The 25,529-nt window shown below is 37.1% G+C and overlaps 1 protein-coding gene across 8 annotated transcripts in view; it reads left to right on the top strand.

The window, feature by feature from the left end:
• PTPRM (protein tyrosine phosphatase receptor type M) overlaps positions 1 to 25,529 on the top strand; it is a 773,187-nt gene that overhangs the window by 459,331 nt on the left and 288,327 nt on the right. For all 8 annotated transcript variants that reach the window (XM_046671284.1, XM_046671289.1, XM_046671288.1 and 5 more), the window contains exons 8-9: positions 18,854 to 19,162; positions 23,997 to 24,106. In XM_046671284.1, coding sequence (XP_046527240.1) covers positions 18,854 to 19,162; positions 23,997 to 24,106 — 419 coding nt within the window. The remainder of the gene's footprint in view (positions 1 to 18,853; positions 19,163 to 23,996; positions 24,107 to 25,529) is intronic.

The raw sequence follows: 25,529 nt of genomic DNA, 5'->3' as shown, positions 1-25,529 counted from the left end.
GTGCAGCTCAGCGCCTAGTCACTTGACTTCTGGCTGCCTTATAACTTCATGTTACCCCAGTGGTAAGTGAGCAGAGTAGATCCCAACTTACACCCCTTGTCAAGCAAGTAGATACCTGTCTGTGGCAGTACCTGACCCTCTTTCTTAATAATATGCCTAATATTCTCCCTGGGTCCCCTTCTGTGCTGAAGACCTTGCTAGTCTCTGGCAGAATTTCCTAATGTTATCCTGACAGCACTGTTTTAGTCTGCTGAAGAGAGATGTCATGCCATCACGTGACATTTTGTCTTCATTGATATGGTCCCCTCCACCTGGAATGTCTTTCCCGTCCTCTATTATTTGTTCCTGTGGTAATGTCTTCATAATAAATGCTTGCTGTTCTGGTTTACATTAGAAATAAGCTTTGTTTGTACTGTGTTGATTTTCTGGGGTTTTTTTTAGTTAGATGTTTTTTAGTTCTTTTCCACGTTACCTGGGTTGGGGGTAATGCTTCCATAGAGAGGAAAGGACCTCCTCCCCAACCTTCTCTTTCCTGCTTTCTATCAAAGACAAACAAAGCCAGACTCTAGTTAAAGTGGGGAGTGCGGATTTTAGTGAGAAAAAAACTGTTGCAAGAGGGGAAAGAGTACAGCGTGAACTGAACTCAGCTTGGCTTTGCTCAGGGGTGACCAGGCATTTTAAAGGGAGTAGAGAGGGGTGAGCGGGGTCTCAGTAGAGTCAGGGAAGGGAAAAGTTACGCAAAAAAGGAAGGGCCTATTGGTCCACGTGTCACCCACCTGGGTTTGCTAACTGGCACTCATCCAGGTTAGGCTCCCCCACAGAGGCTGGGAGACTGGGTCCCATCTTCAGGGTGGAAGTCGGGGAAGGTGTATGATTATTGATCACCACCCCCTCCCCAAGGCCCCCAGTCTGTGCGTCTGTTTGTCCTCTGTGATGTGGTTTCCTTCCTTTAACCTATTATCTTTTGCCACAGACTCCATTTATTGTATTCTGTCATCTTCCTCTACCCCACAGGGAGGTCTAGTTTCAGGACCTAGCACCTCTCAGAATCCCCAGTGTGGCAAATTAACTTTGTCAGGTCGCGACGCTCAAAACATAGATGTGATCTGCTCTCCGCAGAATCCAGATTCTGGACCTCCATGTCAAAGCTAAGCATGACCGCCGCCTCCCACTGTCTGGGTTTGTGCCTGCTGCATCTGACTCATCATGTGCTCTTGCTCCAAGGGATTAGTGAATGAAAAAGTGCCCAGAAATGCAGGGAAATGAGCACTAACCCAAGGAAAGGTGGTTTTCAATTTTGGAAGACTTTATTCTTTGCTAAGAATTCAACTTCAGAAAGGATGAAAAAAAGCTAAGATATTTTTTACTGTTTATTATATCAATAACCTGTTTATTACATAAGTAACCCATTAGAATTATTGTGGATCCTCATGAAAATGTCTAATTAATTTTCAACATGGTAAAAATCATGAGTATTTTAAACTAAACTGAACACTAGATGGCAAATGAATGTTCTACCTTATTATGATTATTCAATATATTCCATAGTTTTTCAATCACTTCTAAGCAATATTCAAGGCAGCATACTTCTCAGTTAGGTTTTTTTAAAAAGTTTTTGTAGCAAATAAGCAGAATTAAAAATGAAAGAAATGTGTATAGTGAACTGTGATTAATTTTCAAAAGTTGAGTGAAAAATTAACTGTTATAATAACCCTTATTATTATCCTTATTATGCTTGTGATTATTACAACAAGTTCCCTTGTTATTTTACTAAAGAAGGTGATACCTGGAGAACATAGCAAGTTAAAAAAAGAAAAAATAGGACCAAGCAACCTAAGAACAAAAATGTGCTGTATTATATCTGCCCCACAACCTGCTTTCTCCAGGTGTTAAATTAATATTATATGTGACCATGTTTGTAATGCAGGGGTTCCTCACCAGGTGGGACGAGGGCGCTGCCCTCACCTGAGACAGCTGATGTCAGAAGCTGGGGAAGTGGGAGGAGTGAGGTCAGAATGCACGAAATGGCACGGGGTTCTTGGGGGCTTTGTGACCCAGCCCTCTTCATCTTTGTGAACTGTGGAGATGAGAATGTCTAGAACTTTTTCCAGTTGAGTACTATGAGATCAGGGGACAAAAGTTCATTTGAAGGAGAAGTTTGGGGTAGTTATTTATAAATAAATGTAATAGACGACTCCTGAAAGGAATATAGAGCAGATGACTGGCCTGGGAGAGTGTTGAAATAAATAACTATGAATCAGCACATCTTCAATAAATAATTGATTGATTTTCTGGCTTTCAGGAAAACAGCAAAGAGAAAAAAATCCACATTGCCGTTCTATTTTTCAAATAAAAAAATTGAGCTTTCTCATATTACCATAGCCATAATATTTGAAAGGGTTAGGAAGGTAACATTGCAGAGTCATAAAGGTGGGAAAATGATGTTAATCCCATACAAAAACCACTTTTAGAGTAAAATTGATGCTGAAATGGTGCTAATCTGATAGCAAAATCTGGAGATAATTCAGCAGAGAGGTAAACTACACTACAAAAGCAGCAAATTTTTTTTTTTTTATTTTGAGGAAGATTAGCCCTGAGCTAACTACTGCCAATCCTCCTCTTTTTGCTGAGGGAGACTGGCCCTGAGCTAACATCCATGCCCACCTTCTTCTACTTTATACGTGGGACGCCTACCACAGCATGGCTTGCCAAGCGGTGCCTTGTCCCCACCCAGAATCTGAACCCACGAACACCGGGCCGCCAAAGCAGAATGTGTGCACTTAACCGCTGCACCACCAGGCTGGCCCCACAATTTTTTTTTTAAGTTGTTTGTTTGGAGGAACAGAAATAATTTCAAGTTAGAACCTTTGTTTTTTCTCTCACCTTTTTAAAATAAAAGAAACTGGTCCATTTCTTCCTCTGGTGATCCTTCTTTCTGTCCTGCTATTGACAGTCTTCAGTGGGATGCTGGCAACATGCTGTCCTTCCAGAACTGAGTTTTCTACCCTTTCATTCTCCAAGCTTCCCTAGAAGATTAGAAGGATGGAAAACTTAGGTTATTAAATACAAACTTATCAATCATATGTGATTTTAAATTGAAGAAAGCTCTTTTTAAAACAAGTTGTTGATGAAAACACAGAAGAATAATTATAGTATAGCAATCAATTGAGCACAGTCAAGTGTGGTGTTTTGTGAAACCATTTGCCTAGACTCATAAACAACTTCAAACAGAAAACTGTTTAATCATATAAAGATTGTAAATACCAAAGTGTAGGAGGCTCCGAACAGGTAAAAAGGTTTTAAATAGCATTTATCTGCTTGGTATCAACCAGAGAGAATAGTTCCTGTAGGTAGAAGTAAAATTGTGTTTGATTGGCTTTTTTCCAACACTGATTACATTACTTCTGTAACAAAGAGTGAATGGTGTGGGTACCCTTTTGCTTTGGGTAAAATATCAGATCCAGACATCCAAGGCTTTTTGTGTGTTTCACAGCTTTATGAGGGTCAGAGAAGGTCAAAATGCAATGCAAACCAATTTTTGACAGTTCTGAAAAATTTTGTGAAAATCATTTTGCCTCCTTCTACTCTATATAGTCTGAAATAAATACCAAGGAAGCCTTTTACTGCAGACTCGTTTTTATTTCATACAAGAATTTCTTGTAAAGTTCATCTATAGGATGCATTGCAATTTGTTCATGCCAGTGCATCAAAACAACTGAAGATTCTAATTCTACTGTGTAGCAGTAGTGTTCCTTCTATGGTGATGAACTTTACACTTTGGAAATGTCACCGAGGAACTCAGGCAAAAATAGACTGTTCCTGTGGTTAGTAGAAGCCATGTTTATAGTGCCTGTGCGATGTCTTTAACACAGGAAAGTAAAACAGAGATGCAGGTCACAAGAAAGAACTTGGAAAGGCTTTTTGTAGAAAATTAGTAAATACTGGAGAAAAGAAGATGTTTCCTGAATTGACTTATGAAAACAAAGGAACTGAGCAAGATGCTTGTTGTTTATTACATGTTACTATCCTTTTATCAAATCTGTTGATTAGCAAATATAGGCAACTTCAAGGATAAAGCATTCATGTTAGACGTGGGATCAGTGCTTAATGAACTTGATGGTTACAGAACACAAATAAAACATATAGAAACAAAACCAACATATGGACATTAGGATTTTGACTACATGGGTCAATGAAAGTTTCTGAGTTTTTATTTTAACTAGGAAGAAATAGTCATAAAAAAGATTGATTTTTGAGCCAAGATTGAAAGGAATTGAAGGCTACTTTTTGGGAGATAAAAAGATAACTATTGCCGCATGTTTATGGCTTAGTGAGAGCAGAGATACCAATTTTGGAGGGAGAACTGTATTTGGGGCACAGCAGGCAGATTTGCCTGACTGGTGAAGAAAGTAAGGATGATGATGTGATCTGTTGATAGTTGTGACTTACCAATGGAAGCATTTTTTATTTGGTTCCAATGATAAGGGGACATCAATTAGAAGTCCTTCCATTGATTCAGATAAACTGTTGAATATGAAAGGCATTCTGGCAGTGGCATGAGGGAGAAAGAAGATTAGGGAGGAGTAAGTATAATTGGTAACTTTGTGAAAAATGCAATTTAAGTATTTTATGTACATAAATGAATATTAAAGTCTGGTAAATGGTATTAGTTTGTTGTAAAAACAATACCTCATCAACCTCACAGCATATCCACTTCTGCAGACCTGGTTTATCATAAGTTTTGAAATTATTCATTAAAAATGTCTTCTCTAAGAACTTTTGGTATATGCAGCATATATATATATATATATATATATATATATATATATTTGGTAGAAAGCATGTCTTTTTGATCATGTAACTTGCCCATTTTGAACAGCACACAAACGCATACACATCTACATACACACACACACTTATTCAAACAGGTCCACGGCATACAGTTGTGCAGGCCATGCATTGCACAAACATATGGTGCCCATTCATAGCATAAGACACATAGATTTGTATATTTTATTGTGGCAGTTTTCCCGCAGATGACAATAAGTGCGTTGAGGAAGGGGCCCTCTTTCTGATGTTCACAAAGTTGCCATGTGGGCTAGCCATGACTTTAGACAGTTCTCTGTCTTGTGCTCTCTCCTTCTTGGTGTGACAGTCCTCAGTTCTCTTTTGGATCTTGCTGTAAGTATCCAAGAATGAAAGAGAAAGAGGTTCAGAAGTTTGGGCAGGGGAAGGGGGAAGCAGTAACTGTACCCAAAGTGTCAGAGCCAGGCTGAGCACCAGGCCTGAGACTCAGCTTTCAGGATCCAGACGTTGGGTTTCAGGGAAGAGAACATTACTGGTGTGAAGCCTGTTACACCTTGTGAGGAGAGGGCTTTCTGTGCTTTTCAAGTCAGAGGTCTCCATCCATGGGTGTATATCCAGGACAGTTAAATATTCAGTGATATGTTATCTTGCTTCCCTTAAGTGTGGCTGGTAGAAATCATAGTCTTTCTCTCATAAGAAGTGAAGATAGGCTGTTCTCCAGGAAGGAAATGTCAAAGAGCCAACAATGTTTCTGGGATATTCGTGTCTTCCCTGTAAACTTTTTTCTTTTTTTTTGAAGTTATTATGTCATATTCATATAAACAATATAATATATGTAACTTACATAAATTGTGCAGCATAACAATAATTGACTCATCAGAGTGAAAATAAAACATCCTTAGAACTTCTGCATCTAACTGTGCTTCCCATTTTATCCCTTTGCCTCCAGGGCAGAGGTAACCCGCATCATGAGTTTTCATGTAAAGTTTTCCTTTGCTCTTCTGTTACTTTGTTAAAATAGTTTTATCACATATTTATGTTCTTAATTCACTTTTGCTTGTTTTTCACTTTTATAAAGTTGTATCATAGTACTCTTCTGTGACTTGAGTTTTTCATTCTGTTCTGTGTTTCTAAGGTTGATAGTTGGTTTATTCGTTTTCACTATACAGTAGTATAATTTTCCATTGTATGAATATTTATCTGTTTTCTTGTCAGTAGATATTTGGGTAGTTTCCACATTTTTCTTTCTTATTCTTTTGTCAACAGTGCTGCTAAGAACATTTCTGTACATATCTCCTAGTGCCCCCGGGGAGTAATATCTCTAGGAATGTGTTTATCACTCTTTGGCTGCAGTATGAAATATATTGCACATTGTGACACAGTGTACATGCACCTGTAAATTTGCAGGAGAGTGTGTGTATAAACCTGAAACAGAAATTGCACACTACAGTCCTCACCTTTCAACCTAAAATGCATTCTAATGTTTTAGTTTCTATTCTCTACAACAAATGCTAGTCTGAGTCTAAGACCCAGAGACCCAGCCTGTACTCTGAAAAACACTCCTCTCTGTCTGAAGTTTCTCAAACTTGAATGTGCAAAGGAAGGTTCCGCCTCAGGAGGTCAGAGGGGGCCCTGAGCACCTGCATTTCTAATGAGCTTCCCGGTGCAGCCACTACTGCTGGGGGGAGAACTAGGCTTTGAGCAGCGCGGCGTTAGGCTGTTTCCCGAGCTGCTCTCGCTCGAGGTGAGAATCACTAGGGCTGCTTCATAAGATGCAAGTACTGTGGCTTCATTTCAGGACCAGCAAATCAGACTCTCTGGGGAAAACGCCTAGGAAGCTTGATATTTAAAAAGTGTTCCAGATTATTCTTATCATCAGAGAAGTTTAAAAGGACTGTTCTAAGACATATACCTAAGCATACAACTGCTGATTTGAGTGTTCAAATGTTTATCTCACAAGATGATGCCAAGCTGTCTTCCGCTGCGGCTGCACCAGTTCACACTCTCATTTCTGTTGACCTACATCTTGCCAGCAGTTAGTGTGAACAAACGTCTTAATGTTTGCTATTCTGGTTGTTATAAAATGGAACCTTACTGTGACCTTAGTTAATTTGCATTTCTCAGACTAGTACTAACTTCGAACATATCTTCATATGTTTATGGTCTGTTTTTTTCTTCTTCTGTGAAATTCCTTTTCTTAGCTTTCACCCATTTTTCTTTTGAGTTGTCATCTTTTTCTTGTGATTTGTGGGCATTCTGTATGTGTTCTAGATACCTCTCCTTTGTTAAATGGTTGCCAGTATCTCCTGCCCTGTGGCTTGCCTTTTTATGTTTCTATGAAATGCCTACTTGTCCTTATTCTATTTGGTTGTTTCCCTTTTCCTACCAAGAATAAACTTATGTCTTAGCTTTTCATTTTCTTTATGGTACAACTTTGTAAACATAAGTTCTTCATTTTAATGCAGTATAAATTAGCAGGCTTTTCATTGATACTGGTGCTTTTTGTTTCTTATTTAAGAAATACTTGTTTACGCTGAGATAATCCCCCACATATTTTAATAAAAATTTAAATTTTTTTATATTTAAGCTTTTGTTTTTTTTTTTGAGGAAGATCAGCCCTGAGCTAACATCTGCTGCCAGTCCTCCTCTTTTTGCTGAGGAAGACTGGCCCTGAGCTAACATCCGTGCCCATCTTCCTCTACTTTATATGTGGGACGCCTACCACAGCATGGCTTGCCAAGTGGTGCCATGTCCGCACCCAGGATCTGAACCGGTGAACCCTGGGCCACCGAAGCAAAATGTGCACACTTAACCACTGAGCCACCGGTCCAGCCCCTATATTTAAGCTTTTAATTTAGAAGGAATTGATTTGTGTGAGGCACAGAGTAGGAATCCACTTTCTTTTTTTTTCCACTATGGATAGAGTTTTCACAGCACCATTTTTTCCCCAGGAGTCAGAATTATAATGCCACTTGTGTCATATGTTAGCTTTCCTTTCTGCTCCATGTCTGTTCTTCCAGCAGTGCCACACTGTTTAGTTACTGTAGCTTTGAAATAACTCTTGCTGTCTGATAGGACAAGTTTCTCTATTCCATTCTCCAGGAGTGTTATGACTGGAGGCCTGTGTTCTTTATTTATTATAGAATCAACATCAAATTTCTCAAAACTCTAATTAGATTTTGATTGAAATGGCACTGATTCCATAGATTACCTTGGGGAGAACTGATACCTTCATAGTATTGAGTCTTTCTATTCATGAACATGTTATAGCTCTCCAGTTATTTTGATCCTCACTAATTCCTTACAATAAATTTGGGATTTTTATTTATTATGGTTCTCTTGTAAGATTTATTCCTGCGTACCTTATATATTTTGGTTCTATTGTAAATGGTATCTTTTTAAATTAGTGTTTCAGTTTGTTGTTGATATGTAGAAATACAGAGTTCTAAGTATTAATCTCATATTCAGCCACCTTGCTAAACCTTTGCTGTTTCTTACACTTTGTAGTTCCTGCATGTGTGCTAAGACATTCACAGTGTCTGTGTATAATGAGAGTTCTGTTTCTTCCTTTTCAATTCTGATACCTTTTATTTCCTACCATATTGGCTAGAACTTCAAGGAAAATGTTCGATAGGGGCAGTGATGGTTTGTATTCTTGCATAGTTCCTGAATGTGTTGCCATTAAGAACAGTGTTTGCTGATCAGGTTGTGAAACTTCATCCTGTTCTTAATTTGCCAGAAGTTTTTCTTATATTGAATGGCAATTTTAACAAATGTTCTTTCTCTGTCTGTTGAAGTGGTCATATGTTTTTCTTTTTTAATTTTAAATGTGATGAATTACATTTATAGATTTTTAATGTTAAACCCTCCTACTTAATCTAATGTGGTCATGCAGTGTTATCAGTTTCATAAATATATGGCTGGATTTGAATATTTTGTTTAGAATTTTTTAATTAATGCTCTTGAATAAAAAATATTGCTCACACACATTATCCTTGTTTGGTTTTGGTATTAAGACATCAATTGCTTCATATATTTTAGGGCTATCTTATTTGGTACGTAAGAATTTACAATTGTTATATCTTCTTGATAAATTTAAACTTTTATCATTATGTATCAAATGTATTTTATCATTATTATCTGTGACCCTTAATTCAACTACTCTGTGTTTCTTTTGATTAATATTTGCCAATTATTTTTTCTGTTTTTTTTTAAAGTGAGGAGGATTTGCCCTGAGCTAACATCTGTGCCAGTCTTCCTCTATTTTGTATGTGGGTCACTGCTACAGCATGACCACTGACAAGTCGTGTGGGTCTGCACCCGGGAACTGAACCTGGGCCACCAAAGTGGAGCATGCCAAACTTAACCACTAGGCCATGGGGCTGGCCCCAATTATCTTTTTTATATTGTTTTACTTTCAACTTGATGTGTACATATGGCTTAGATTTATGCCTTACAAACAGGATATTAATTTTACATTGAGTCTAATACTCTGGATCTTTTAATTGACAAGATTCCATTTATATTTATTGTGATTAATATATTTGGACTTGTTTCTTCCAAAACAAATCCAACTATGCTAGTATTAGACTTGGCTTTTTTCTTTAGTAATAGTATTAGACTATTTTTTTCCTGTGAGTGTATTAGGTTTTTAAAAATCATTCTTCTTCTTTAGTATTGCAAAAATTATCACTCTAGTGCCATTTTTATAGTGGTTACTCCAGAAAACTTGCCATGCATACTTAACAAAGTCTATACATTGCATTTTAACAAAGTGTGTACTTGACACAGTCTGTAATGTTAAACTCCTCTCTCCTGACGCTGTAGGATGGTACACCGTCCCCACTCGGAGCTTCCCCTCCCTGCTTATATTGATCTTGCTGGTAGTTTAATTCTACATCGTTTTTTAAACTCTCTCAAATAGACATTTTCAAATATAAATTTAGCTATTTCTTTGCTCATCATTTCTCCTAGCATCTCACATCCTCCTTCAAATATCTTTTTTTTCTTCCTGAAGTTTATTCTTTCTTTTAGGTTATTGGCAGTAAACTCAAGTCAGTTTTGATTCTTTGAAATCATCTTTATATCACCTTTATTTGTTGAGGGATAATTTTGTTAGCTATGCAGTTCCAAGTTGACACATTTTCTCCTAGCACTTAGTATACATTTTCCCCTCTTTTCTGCCTTCTGTGGTTGTTGTTGAGAAATATTCTGTCAATCAAATTACCATCACTTTGTAAGTGATACATCTTTCCTCTCTACATGCTTTTAAGATCTTCTCCTTGATTTTGGTGCCTGTAATTAATTACACTATGTCTAAGTGTGGACTTAATTTCATTTATTCTTTTTTTAATGTATGTTATACTTTCCTTATCTTTTAGTTGGTGGCTTTTGTCAATTCTGGAAATTTCTCAGACATTATGTCTTCAGGTAGTACCTCCCCTCATCCTCTCTGTTCTCCTCCTAGAATTGAATTAAAAATAAGTTAGACCCTGTGTGGGCCGGCCCCGTGGCTGAGTGGTTAAGTTCGCGCACTCTGCTTCAGCGGCCCAGGGTTTTGCCGGTTCGAATCCTGGGTGCAGACATGGCACCACTCATCAGGCCATGCTGAGGCAGCATCCCACATGCCACAACTAGAAGGACCCACAACTAAAAATACACAACTATTTACCGGGGGGCTTTGGGGAGAAAAAGGAAAAATAAAATTAAAAAAAATAATAAGTTAGATCCTCAAATTCTGTCCTCCATCTCTCTGTCTTATTTTCTATTGCTTTCCTCTTTCTAGTACTCTATGCTACATTCTAAGATAATTGCTTCCGATCTATCTTCTAGTTCATCAGTCCTCTCCTAAGCTGTGTTCAATCTTGCTGTCTTATCCATCCATTTAGCTTTTGTTATATTTCAGTTTTTTTATTTCTAAAAGTTATATTTGGTTGTTTTTAAATTGGCTTGGTCATTTTTCAGAGTGACATGCTCATTTTTGTGATTACAGTTTTCAATTTGAAAGTGTGAGTCAAGTTTGATATTCTACCTGTGATAAATTTGGGGATCTAAATCTGTTGTTTCATATTTCTACTGACTTTCACTCATAGTAGCTTGTTTCCTAGGTTTTTGGTGATCTCTGCTAATAAGCTTATATTTGGTTGGTCTTTATCTTTGAAAACAAAGGACCTAATTAGGGATGATTTCATTCGAAATAGATTTTTGTTCATGTCTGCTGGGATTCAAGAGATAGTACTGACTATGGATGCTTTAGACACTTCCAAGTATCTGTCTTAACCTAGGAGCATCAGGTTCAGCTTCTCTATGGTGCCCCTGACCAACGGTTGGTTTTTAGATTGCAGAGCTGATATATGTTGCTCTTTAGATTGCAGAGTTATCATGTCAGCTTACACTTTTTTTTAGACAAGGGACACAGTGTGAGGTGCCAATGGAGACACATCACGTCATATGCAGTAAAAAATTATGTTATGCTGGATCTGATTGTTTTGAAGTGGGAGGGCCCTTCTATGTAGATTATGTGCCATTTTGTTGTAATCAGAAATCTTAATGATTATTTTAGGAATTTATTATCTGACAATTTATTAATTTATCTAATCCTCTATTTAATGAGTTTGAATGTTTTATTTTATTTTGCTCTGATACAAATACATATAATGATATGATGAGTGGTTATTGGGAGAGATTCCTAACATAAATACTTGTCAAACAGTGTTTCTATAGTCAAAGAAAGAAATGGTGCTGTACAAAATAAATTTTTATTTCAAATATTATGTCAAATATGCAGTTCATAAAATGGTCCCACATTAGACTTTGCTTATTTATGTTTACTGGAACCGGTACCAATAATTCAAAATTTATCATCAAGAAGCGGCATTAGCTGTTTAGCCTTGAAATAGAATCTGTTTGGGGGAAAAGAACATCTGAATATTGTTTTCCTTTTGGAGAGCAATTTGACCTTATCTAGTACACTTAAATATGTGCAAGCTCTACAAGCCAGCAGTCCTACTTTTTGTGTTCACCCAAAGGAAACTGGGGCCAAGGGGGCATATAGAGAGGGATGCTCATCGTACAGCACTGTGATAGAGAAGGAGTAGACTCACCCTATCTGTTCCCCAATAAGGAAGGGAAAAGTAAACAATGGTTTATTTATTTAACGGAATTCTGTACACCAGTTAAAATGATCTACGTGATCTATCTGTAGATCTAAACTCGATTACATGTTTCAACTTGGCTATGTTGAATGAAACCTCAAGTTGCAAAGAATGGTAACATTTATGTAAAATTTTAAGCATCCCAGATATATTTAATAAAAGTACAAAAACATGTCTGGGAATGATACATAATAATCTTGAGACGCCTGCAGAAATGTGAAAAGGATTTATATCAGTAATATTTTATTGCTTTAGTAAAAAGCAATCTGAAGCAAAACACAAATGTTAACATTTGGTATTAGTCAGTACACAGGTGATTGTTTTATTTTGTACTTTTCAATGTGTTTTAAAGGTTTTATTACTTACAATTTTTTCTTAAAAAATTACTTAAAATTAAACCTTAAATTAATCCCAAGAAAAAATAATACTTTATATTTAATAGAATAACATCTTTCAACCATTGTGGGACTCCTAGCCTTATTTTGTACAGTTCATCAATTCAGGCAGAATAAAGTATGACAAATGCTATTGCCATTCAGTACCTTATCAAAGCTGGTATTTCTTTGTTTTGGAAGGTGTCAATAGTAATTTGTTTACTGCCTGTTTTTTCCAACCTCCATTCAACAAACTCTTAAGAGTTTTACATTTAAAAATTCTTTTAAAAAATTATCCTAAAAGCGTTGGTGACATTATCCTGGAACCAGACACCATGGGTGACTGACGAAAGGCCTAGGATATATTCTTTTACTTGGTTTTTTAAATGTACAAACCAGACCAGGAACTAAGCAAAGCATTTGTGCATGCTGCTCTTTCAGGGCCACCTAACGCCGCTAGAGAATGCTCCCTCCAGACTCTCAGTGGTTGCTCCTGGTTAGAGTGCGTGTGCAGCCTTCCCTCTTGCCTGAAAGGATCTGCATTCCCAGTTGTGTCCTAGTTTTGTCATGTAAGACAATCCTTTCCTTTTCCCATAAACCATGAGTAGGAATTCCAGCTTTCTACTGTGATCAAAATTAAACTGATCAATATCATCGATATGTGGATAGTCCATTTCCCAGCAACATGGAGTCATAGGTTACTTACCTTTATGATTTAGGCTAAGTTCAAACCAGCACTTGGAAAACACATTGTGGAGAACATGTGCATCCTAAACTAAGAAATGGAGTAGAATGTTTGATTCTATGTAAGGCTTGGCATCGCTACCCTTTCATTCATTTATTCAGTAAGATTGTTTCTCATCTCTTAAATTAGTACTATCTTTGAAATTCAGTCTATTATTTAAGAAGACACTATTCTTTAATATAGGATTATGTGATATATTTAAAAAGAACGGATGATTTTTCAAGAGCATTTCTTGATTCTAATCATGATAAAATGTAAAAATTATTAATGTGAAGTATATTTTGGTAAAAGAGACTATTCAAATTCATATAATTTTTATGACGTTTTAATTTATTCAATTATATCACAGGTTTATAGATACTTATAGATAGCATAAATTGAAGATTGATATATTTCAAATTTTCAACTTTACCACAAAGGGCACTTTATAAATTCTGGAAAACATTGACTAATTCAAAAACTATAGCTATGTTACTTGAAAATAGTGCCGTGCCTTGAATCCTTGCTGCTTAGGAATATTGAATGACTGGGTAGGTCAATGTAATATTAGTTAATCAGGTCTTTGCTCTGATTTAACTGAATAAAGTAAGTAAAGCTATTACTTTATTATTTTGTCACCTTCTTTTGTGTGACTGGTGAGGGAGAAATACAGTAGCTGAAGGTGCCAAAGAGGGCCCACCGTGCAATTTTGGTTATTACTCCTTTTATTCTAATAGACCTCTGGATAGTTCATGAAGAGGTAGAAAAGAGAAACCTGTTAGCAAGAGCATTGGTTTGTAATCTGCGTTTTTGATTATCAATGACAGGATCCTAAAATTACACCCAAATATCTCTCCCAAGTTCTGAAATTGAGTTTCTGAAAAAGCACTGGAGTAGTAATAGAAGGTAAAGTGCAGAGTTCCAGAGAAATGAGCTGTGAATTGAACCTGCAGTGGAAATTGATCCTAACGGTCAGTTTCTACCCTCATTCGTAGAAAAACAGGACTGAATGTAGAAGGAGCCAGGATCACTGATTAAATAGGATGCTAAAGTGCTGGAGGCTAGAACTAGGCTTGCTGGTCCCTCAGGTCAAGATTGCAACTATCAGACTTCTCTGCTTGAAACCCGGCTCAAACTGGCAGAAAGAGAACAAAATGAAAAATGCTGCTCATGCCAGCAGAGAAATCGGTAAGAACTCCCTAAGCTTGGGCTGCGACAGCCATTGCACTACTTAAAGAGGCCATTCTAGTCTCTTATCATGAGTCAGTGTGCCCAGATTGGACCAAGTGGCCTCATGATTCATGCCAGCTGGGCTTCATGATACCCCTTCCAGTGTGGCCAGGGGTGCGAGAGTCAAGAGAAATGACCTTGGAATCAACTTGCATCTTTAGGATTGTGAGGAAAGAGAAGCAAATATCCTACAACTAGTGGTCCTGTGAATATAATTTATTACCCTGTTATCTAACCCTGAGAGATTATTTTCAGCACATAGAAAGTGAGTAATAGTATGCCAAGTTTTTTTGGCAGTGTTTGTATTCTGCTCCCAGCAATGGAGTATGAGTTGTAATTAGCCTACTGAAATTACACACTTCTGGTTATGAAGTTGCTATTTCTTTCCTACAGTGTGAGACATTCCTACAGTGATGCCCTTCAAAGTCCTCAGTGATCGTCAGTGTACTCACTGGAGTAAAGGTCTCTGTGGAGTGCCTCACTCACAGCGAGCAGCACACTGACAGAAACGGTTCAGGTATAAACACTGAAGATAAAGGTGCTATGAAACATTAATTTAAGATGTAACCATTATAAGCCATTGCTAGATCAGAACTCAGTTTTGCATAATGGCAGAAGGAAAGAAAAAAGCAATGAAATATGGCAGTTTGCTTAGGATGAGTTGAAAAGATTGTTGGATTTCCTTTATCATTGGACTTAGCCTATCAATGCTATTGTCAAAGGAGGACGTTATCACAGGCACTTGGTAGCACACGATACTCAATTTATGTGACTGGATGTATCGGTGTTTTACTAGCCATTTTCCCAACTTACTCACTCTTGCCTTTGGGCTCTGGCAAGAGAAAATGACAGCGTTTCATCTAAGGTGGACCGTGTCACCTGTGTATTGATTCAAGTTCTCTCTTCAGCTGTTGATGAATGGGAGAAGTATGTAGCAATCAGAGTCAAAGTAGCTTTCATCCCTACCCCCATTGATTTGATTGACCTTGCCATGTTGGTATCGACATATCAGGAGACACAACAGAACCGTACTATAGGCAAAGGCCCACAAAGGAAATACTCTGTTTGGAAGGCTTCTGTGAGATAGTTTTGTTTTTGTAAATTGGGAACTTGAAGATGCAAGCCAGTGAGCAAAGGCTCTTTTCCTCTAAGACTTAGACCTCATACAGCCTCTTTCTCTAGGCTGTTAATTACCATTCATGACAACAGAGTCTCTGGGGTCGTGGTCATAGAGATGGTTGGTTGTTTTGTGCTAGGCCTAGCTATTTTACTTGGCATATTTAAGGAAAGTTTGAGATATAATTTTACCATTATGGGATTCTAAGAGGTAATAAGAAAGAGGAAGGGAACATGCATTTCAGGAAAATTTGACCAGTAGACAGATAGAACCCTTGTTTTTTAATCCTGGAGCTTAATTCAAGTGTGTATTTTCTTGGCTAAGGAATACTGAGATGAAGCAGGCTTATTTATGCAGTGGAAAGTAGTTTTCTAGTGAAATTAAGTGAGAACTGCATTGCTTGTTTAAACTAATATCTGAAGCATTTAGTCATTTTATTAGTCAGTACAATTGATGAAAACCTTAGGAAAATGCTTTGGAACAGTCCTTGTGGAAACTTGTGATTAATAAAGAAAGGGGCGAAGAGATGCATGTTAATCTGTTTATGCATAAGGGATCTGGAGCTTATTAAACGTTTTTGTAAACACTCAACTAATGAAACATTAGATAAAATTAGACCTTTCCTTTAAATTATAAAAAGTCACTAGACTGGGGGCCAGCCTGGTGGCACAGTGGTTAAGTTCACATGCTCCGCTTCAGTGGCTTGAGGTTCACTGGTTTGGATCCCGGGTGCAGACCTATGCACTGCTTATCAAGCCATGCTGTGGCAGGCATCCCACGTATAAAATAGAGGAAGATGAGCACAGATGTTAGCTCAGGGCCAGTCTTTCAACAACACAGATGGACCTTGAGGGAATTATGTTAAGTGAAATAAGCCAGATAGAGAAGGACAATCTCTGTATGACTCCATTCATATGAGGAATTTAAACATGTGGACAAAGAGAACGGATTAGCAGCTACCAGGGGAAAGAGGGGTGGGGGATGGGCACAAAGGGTGAAGGGGTGCACCTACAACATGACTGACAAACAATAATGTACAACTGAAATTTCACAAGATGGTAAACTATCATAAACTCAATAAAAATTAACTTAAAAAAAGTCACTAGACTGGAAAAAACGCCCAGTGTTATTTCTAAATAACTTATTTATGATATTTTCCGTAACACTAGTAATTTAAATATAAAAAATTAATAATAAGGAACATCCCATGAGAATGCCACTCAAGATTCCCTGGGGGAGTTTTCGTCTCACTTGTCCTTGGTTCCTAGAGTTATTACAGGATGGAGTAGCAATGATCACTGTTAACCTTGTTTTATGGTTTGAGCAGGTATCTGGCAGATTAATCCTATCTAGCATATATGAAACTCAAACATTGGGGCCAGCCCTGTGGCCAAGTGGTTAAGTTCGCACACTGTGCTTAGGCAGCTCGGGGTTTGCCAGTTTGGATCCTGGGTGTGGACCTAGCGCCGCTCCAGACCATGCTGTAGCAGCGTCCCACATAGAAGAACTAGAGTGAACTACAACTAGGATGTACAACTATGTACTGCGGCTTTGGGGAGAAAAACAGGGAGATTGGCAACAGATGTTAGCCTAAGGCCAATCTTCCCCACCGCCACCTCCCAACCCCAAAAAAAGAATTCAGCTGAAAGAAAACCCAAGAGTGAGTTTCTTAAAAAAAAAACAAAAACAAAAAAACCCCACAAAACATGATTTCACTTGAAACGTTTTCATTTGTTGGAGGTCACAGGGAAAGAGGATGATTCTAGGTTCTCTCTAGGTCTTCAATGATGAAGAAAACAAGCAATTTATGCATGAATGGAAATCAAGAAATGAACTTAAGTACTAATCCCAACAAATATCCAGCAGCCACACAGTAGAGGTCGGGCTGCCTGGGGAAGCTGAGCTGGGGACCGTGGCCTGGACCCCTCTTCTATGGAGTTAGGAGACAGGAGAAGGATTCTTCACCACTTTTGTCCCAAGATTAACTACATGGAATCTTGATTATAGTTCACGTTCTTTGGTCATGTCTTAGGTGGAGTTTTGGTATCTTTAGCGTCCTCATTTCTTTCAATCCGATTTTCTTTATTTTGGTAGAGACTGCAGTAGAGTTGAAGCAGCATATGTTTAGTTGTCAGATAGGAATTCAAGTGCCCCAGTCAAACCTTGACCTTGGTCAAGTTGTTGAACCAAGCTTAGCCACAATTTTATCATCCATGTATTGGGGAGGATAGTACTTAATCCACAGGATTGTTTTGAGGAATAGAGACTATATATAAAGCAACTTGCATGTAGTAAGTGCACACTCAGTAAATGGTAGCTGTTATTTCTCAAGTTCTCATGCTTATTTCCCTTACCAATTGTAGATCTTTTTACATTCATATATGATGGCCACAATTCAGGAAAAGAAAAATCAAATATATGGATCAAATGTATTTATGGGTCTACCAAAGCAGAGCATTTCAGATCAGTTCTCCCCAAACCCATGAAAGGTGAAAGTTTTAGAAAAGTGTATGGCACATAGTAAGTGCTCAATAAATATTTCCTGTGTTTAGTTTTGTATTTTCATACTAAGTTTAAGCTTCCTCTGTGTATATTCTTTTTTTCAAATCATTCAAAATGCTTATATTCCCTGCATGTCATTTACATTTCTAAGCTTGAAGCTCTGTACCTGGGGCTTAAGCTAAGGAATAATAACTAAGACATTGTCAGCAATGGGAAAGAACTACTTTCACCTTAATTGTTTGGAATTCTATACAAATCAGAACCCAAAAAGGCCTGGAGTTCTGCTCAGAAGTTTATGTTCTCTAATCATTATATTTCATGCTGAATTCACAAGCATTTATTCTTATGTTTTCCAATTGCATAATTGCAAGTTAATTTTAAAAGATAAAATATGTGTATAATTAACATTTAGATTGGTTTTGTGTATCAGAGACCCAGAGGCGAAGAGCTTTAAATAAAAGCATTGTATTTCTCCCTGATAAAAATTTTGCAAGTTCAGGGATGGTATGATAGCTCAGTGATTATCAGGAATTCTGTCTCCTTCTTCACCATTGCTTTGAATTCCAATGCACCTCATGGTCCATTATGGCTGCATGAGCTCCAAACATCATATCCTCAATCCAGCTAATAGGAAGGAAAAATGGACAAAGATGGTGAGCCACTTCCTTTCAAGGATACCTCCCAGAAACTGTTCTTGACGTATCATCTTATGTGCCACTCACTGGAATGTAGGCACATGGCCACACCTTGCTGAAGACGCTGAACATTTTAGTCTTTATTTTTAGTGGCCTTATGCCCAGCTGTGATTTAGGGATTTTATTACTCTGGAAGAAGAGGAGAGCAGGTACTGGGGACAAGTAGGACTATCTTTGACATGTGGGCATCACCAGAACTTTTATAATTCTTTCTCTTATGTCGTCTTTTTTCTTCTTTTCTTTTCTAATAGATCCCATGCGTGGCCCAAGAAAACTGGAAGTAGTAGAAGTTAAATCTCGTCAAATCACTATCCGCTGGGAGCCATTTGGCTACAACGTAACTCGTTGCCATAGTTATAATCTTACAGTTCACTACTGTTACCAAGTCGGAGGACAGGAACAAGTGCGGGAAGAAGTAAGCTGGGATACAGATAATTCCCACCCCCAGCATACAATCACCAACCTCTCACCATATACCAACGTTAGTGTGAAACTCGTCCTCATGAATCCTGAGGGACGGAGGGAAAGTCAAGAACTCATAGTACAGACAGATGAAGATCGTGAGTACTTTCAAGTAATATGCTTGTGTGAAATAGATATTCTTTTAAAAAAGCAGCTTTTCTTTCTTTTAAATTGAGATCTTTGTAATGAAACTGGAAGAAAGAACTACTTACTGTGTTGAACAGCACAAATGTGTGTCTGTGCTTCTGAGTACTTAAGCATTGACTGAAAAAGGTAAAGGGCATGAAGATGTAGGATTTTAATTCTTTATGAGTCATATAATTACTTTTCTCTATGCTGTGGTTCTTGTTCAACTTTTATTATCATGTTGGACTGAAGAGTTGTTGTTTGGGGTATCAGGTAATTTAAATGAAATGGTTACTTAAATGTATTTAAATGGCATTCTGAAACATTTTTCATAGTTCAGATAAAAATTCAGTACAGAACAGAGGCTGCCCTTGCTTTTAGCACCACCTCATTAGGGTGGTGGTCATGAAAAACATACTTTCCCACAGGAACAATGTTGTAATCGGATATTACGTCAATAAACAAGGGTTTAACAAATAAACCATGCACATTTCCAGCAACTCATCAAAAAAAGCAAATACACAATTGCAATAAACCTCTAAAATAATTTAAAATAGTAAAATTACACCTTGAATCCCAGAGCATGGATCTAAATGTGCTTTTCCTCTGATTATAAAGGGGACTGTCATGTACAACAATGTGTTCCTACAGCACATAAAATACAATGATAATGTTTCATACATTTGCCGTGAAATTCATTTGCTAGGGGTCAGAATAAGTGGCAAAGACCTTGGAACCCATTAAATGAATACTCTTACTTTTCCTGGGAAGATAGATGTTTAACTTTCTGTTTCTTCATGCAGCTGATTATGCCCTTTGATCGTTGATTATAACATGAATTAAATGTTTATAATAACACTTTATTGTTCCACTTAAAGAGCTGCCAAAGTATTTTGGAATGTTTATTACCTATGCAATACCATGCATATTGCTGTAGAAGAAGAACATCGAAATAGCCAGAGTAAAGGAGGAGCTCACCCCACATCCTTCTCTTTTCTTTTTTGTAGCCCCTCAAGTCCTGCCTGTGTTGGCTGCTCTCAAATAGCTGTCCTATTACAATTACTTTTGTAAGCAGTATTAGTTTGATACAAGTCACTCAGTCAAGGCTGAGATTGGAAGCCCTATTTCTGTTTCTTCCAACTCTTTTTCATCTCCCGGGAAAGAGGAAAGAAGGTGTCGGTATTGTCAATAGGTCCATCTCTGGACCCTTCCTCCCCTACATTTCTGTATTTAATTTGGTCGTAGCTCCTGTTGTTTCTACTTCCAAAATGGGAGATTGTTCTTGTCTCTCAACTTCCAGGACCTATGTTCAGATCCTCATTATTTAATGCTGAAATCTCTGTAATGGTTTCAACTCTTCTTTGTGTTCCAGCTTTTTCCATTCCAATGGCCCCCTACGCAGTCATTAAACTAATCTTTAAAAATACGTTTGCATCATGTCACTCTCTCCACAAGAGCTTTAAATGATTCTCTTTTTCCAAGTCTTGATTTTCAAGGGCTTCTTTATTCTTGGCTCATACTCTAGAACTAACAACTTTTCCTCCACTGCAGTCATTCTGCAAAGATCTCACCTCAAATTCGCTCCTGTATGCAACACTCCTTGCATCCTGGGCTCTTCCTCATTGTCTGTTCTCCTCTCCCATGTGCCTTCCCACCTGGCTGCATTTCAATTTCATCTCCTCCCCTACGTGCTGAAGTTCTCCTCAAGCTTCAGATTCTTCATAAAACTGTTTCCAACTCTTCCAGCCATCTTACTCTCATCCTTCTGAAATTATTTGCACTTACTGATCCTTAATTCTCTAAGCCTCAATTTCGTCTTCTGAGAAATAAGAATAATAACAATTCTCAGGTGTATTAGGGTTAGAAGAAATTTACATAGAGAGCTGTTTGTAGCTGCCAGAGGCGGGCCTTTAACAAATGATTATTATTGTTATTGTTGTAACGATTCAAAGCAACTCATGGTGACCCTTTCTTGTTCTCTCTTTCGTTATATATAAATTTTTTTCTCTTAACTATAAACTACTTGAGAGAAGAAGCCATCTGTTTTTCTTCTATAGCAACATGCATGATATTCAGTAGGTAATACACACAAAAATATTTTATTAGTCTTTAAATAAAACAGTAAATTTGTCAGTAATCATTTAATTCGTGTTCTAATCAACAGTAATGTTTTCATCAATGAGAGAGGGAGATAAATGCAGGCATTTCTAGAGGTTGAGTGGATAGATATGTCTTGCTGAGCATGAACCCACTCTAAACCTTTGGGTTTTAGACAGGGATCTGACATGAGCTAGGAATTCTCTCAAGTTCTGTCAAAACATGAGATCAGAATAACTTCTATTTTTGTTTGTTTAAATTAACTTGCTAGTCCCTGAGGTGCATGCATTATTTCCAAATAAAAATCTATTGTTTCATAGCACACTGCCATGTAGTTAATTAGAAAAACTTTTATTTAAAATTGTATTTCCTGGGGTCGACTCACTGGTGTAGTGGTTAAGTTCATGCACTCCCTTTTGGTGGCCCAGGGTTCACAGGTTCAGATCCCCATCTCGGATCCCCTGCGTGGACCTAGCTAGGACCATTCGCCAAGCCACACTGTGGCAGCTTCCCACGTAAAATACAGGAGGATTGGCACAGATGTTGGCTCAGCAACAGTCTTCCTCAAGCAAAAAGAGGAAGATTGGCAACAGATGTTAGCTCAAGGCCAATATTCCTCACACACACACACACACACACACACACTATATTTCCTAACAACAACAACAAAAATTACTTCAAAAAAGAGAAAAAAAAAACAGAAGTACAGTAATTGTCAAACAATACCAAGTTTGAGGAGAAAAATAATTGTGGAGTCACTTTATTTATCTACCATTCACAAAGGCTATAATTCATTGAACATTGTGAGTTTTGTTGTAGTATAATATTTTTATTGAATTGTTTATTTCATGAGAAAGTATGTGGGAAAAATTATCTTTTTATTACTGTTTAGAGTGTCACAAGACAGAATAGGGCTCAATTCTACAAACTTAGAAATTAAGGCTATATATCCCACATCCTGAATTCCTAGGACTTCCATGAATAGATACTGGGCCTAAGTTCCTACGAGGTACTGTCTTCCCTAATTTAATTAGCTTGCCTGGTGTTTTGTTTCAATTCACTTTATCTCTTCCTGACATAAGGCAATTTTTTCAATGTTTCTATTTTTTAATTTTTATTTTTAAGTTTATTTATATTTATTCTTTATTGAAATACAGTTGACATACAATATGATGTTAGTTTCAAGTGTACAACATAGTGATTTGCTATTTCAATATACATTACAAAATGATCACCATGTTAACTCTACTCACCATCTGTCACCATACAAAGTTATTACAGTATTGTTGACTATATTCCCTGGGCTGTACATTCCACCCCATGACTTACTGATTTTATAACTGGAAGTTTGTACCTCTTAATCCCCTTCACTCATTTTACCCTGTTCCCCTCTGGCAACTCCTAGTTTGTTCTGTGTATGTATGAGTCTGTTTCTGTTTTGTTTTGTTTGTTCATTTGTTTGTTTTCCATATTCCACATAGAAGTGAAATCATGTGGTATTTGTCTTTCTCTGTCTTATTTCACTTACCATAGTACCTCTAGGTCCATCCATGTTGTCCCAAATGGCAAGATTTCATTCCTTTTTATGGCTGAGTATTATTCCTTTATATTTATATACACCACATCTTTTTTACTCTTTCATCCATTGATGGACACTTGGGTTGCTTCCATATCTTGGCTATTGTGAATAATGTTGCAGTGAACATAAGGGTACCTCTGTCTTTCACATTAGTGTATTTGTTTTCTTCAAGCAAATACCCAGAAGTGGAATTGCTGGATTGAATGGCAGTTCTATTTTTAATTTTTTGAGGAACCTCCATTCTGTTTCTCATAGTGACTGCACCAATTATATTCCCACCAACAGTGCACAAGTGTTCCCTTTTCTCTACATCCTTGCCAACACTTGTTATTTGTTGTTGTTTTTGATGATAGCCCTTCTAACAAGTGTGAGGTGGTATCTCATTGTGGTTTTGATTTGCATTTCCCTGATGATTAGTGATGGTGAGCATCTTTTCATGTTGGTCTTCAATATGTCTTCTTTGGAAAAATGTCTATTCAGGTCCTATACAAAAGTATAAAAAAGTGTTGTTCCTTCTGTGCTAAAAGTAAGGGCCCTATCAGCAACTCAGTATAGAAAGAATGAAATAAGTAACAGATCAGTAAGTGCAAATCAATACAATGTGTGAAAAGAGTATAAAGTGCAGGGCTGCTTGGGCACATAGTAAAGTAGAATGATCTGGACTTGTCACCCAATTGGGGTGTTGACAGATCGAGAGTTGGAGACACCTCAGGATCCCGAGCCTGGATAACTAGGCTCAGTCACCGTTGACTGAGATAGGTAGTAGTGTAGAAAGAAATAGACTTTAGGGCCAAGTAAAGAAGTTTGGTTTCAGTATTGAAGGCTGCCATGATCTAATCCCAGTTTACATTTCTTACTGCATCTCCCATTACTGAGAGATTACTGATTACTGAGCTTTGTCCAGTTGATTCAAACTTTAAAGAAAAAAGTGATAGAATTATTTTCTTTATAAGGATGGTGTAACCAAAATGGTTTTAAATTTTGGATCTTCAAAAGAAAATTGAGTGTATCTATGTGCTATTAAAATCTTGTGCCTCAATAGAGAGCTAAAAACCTATCAAGTCTAGAAAAATCTAGTTTAGGGGGAGTTTGTTACTCAAACATTTATCAATTTTTTTTTCCCCTTCTAGTGCCAGGTGCTGTTCCTACTGAATCCATCCAAGGAAGTGCCTTTGAGGAGAAGATATTTCTTCAGTGGCGAGAACCCATTCAAACGTACGGTATCATCACTTTATATGAGGTAGTGTACACATTCGTTAGTAATTTAATTTTTTATTTTAATTTTTATGATATCTAGGCTCTCTAGTATTAAAAAATGCATAATGACATTCCTTTTAAGAAGTTGAATGTCTTTAATAGTTATAATGGTTACTGTATAAAATCAAAAAAATTAAAACTGAGTTTTTGACTTATGTATAATTTCAGAATGTATATTTATAATAATTTGAATATTTCCAGATTATATGTTATTATATGTAAAGATGCAACTTAATATTAAAAAATCACCTTTATTAAAAACAATAGCTATTTTGTAGAGTATATTGATTAGGAGGCAATTGCAGAATCCAATTCTTGCTAGCTATAAAATATTTTACTACTGAATTATAAACACTGATTATCCAATTAGCAAAGTCAGCAGGTATTGCCACAGGAATAACAATACAATAATGTCTTTTGTTTTCTTAGTATTAGCAAAACACCCTTTAGACTTCTGTGACGTAGTTTTGTCTACTCAGGCATATCAAATGGTTGAATGATAGAAAGCAGAGAAGAACTTGATGAATTATTCAAGGAAAAATAACAGCAATAATGGGGTGGCAGTCATCATCACAGCTGTATGAGCATCATTTCACTATGGCTATTGTCATAGAAACAAGCAGGTGCATTTTTTTTAAGCTAGCATTTATTTGAATGCAAATTCAACAAAATTATATGTTGTTAGGTTTCTAAAAATCGCGGCAGTTGCTCCTGTGGAAGCTCTGCCTGAATACCTTTCAGAACTACAGACAAAAGCCTGAGCAGATCAGCTGTCAGGCGGTAATCACTGGTAACCCTCCTGACCCAGCTGGCCTCACATGTATGTTTCCTTATCCCTTTTGAAAATTGGTACTGAAATGCCAAAAAGTACTGTTTTTAATTGAAAGCCAAACAAAGTAAGGGAAAAGATAAAAGAAAAAAGTTGATTTTCATGTTAAGTTACTGATGCTGTTTATTGGCTGCTTCATTGTAAAAGAATCGAGTGTTAGGAAAATCCATGGCTCAGCTTTAGTAGAGCTAAGTTTTATAATTAAACAAGTTCGCAATTTTTTCTCAGCGATCAGAATCTTTTATAATCTTATAATAACTATAGTTAATATTTTGGCCCCAAGACCATTTGGCAGTCTCAGTTTTGGAAATTCTTACCTAAGAATAACAGAATATTTTACTAGAAAAGATACAGTCTTTGAAGCCAATGTTAAGTTCCAAGAAATAGGTCTATCTGTCCTAAAAATCACATGTTGATATCTAGACAGACAGAAAATAATAGCCAGATTCTTTCTGATCCTACTGAACATTTATCTTTGGGTAATAAGTAACTTTAATGTGAAAACAATAGGAATAATAATTTAAAAGAAGAACCCATTAATCTCTCTGACTTCAGCAGCCCGGATCTCCCAGTTGAA

This window comes from Equus quagga, chromosome 9 (genome assembly GCF_021613505.1).
Source record: "Equus quagga isolate Etosha38 chromosome 9, UCLA_HA_Equagga_1.0, whole genome shotgun sequence".
NCBI lineage: Eukaryota > Metazoa > Chordata > Mammalia > Perissodactyla > Equidae > Equus > Equus quagga.
Note: the sequence above shows the minus strand (reverse complement) of the source record. Positions and strands in the feature narration are given on the sequence as shown.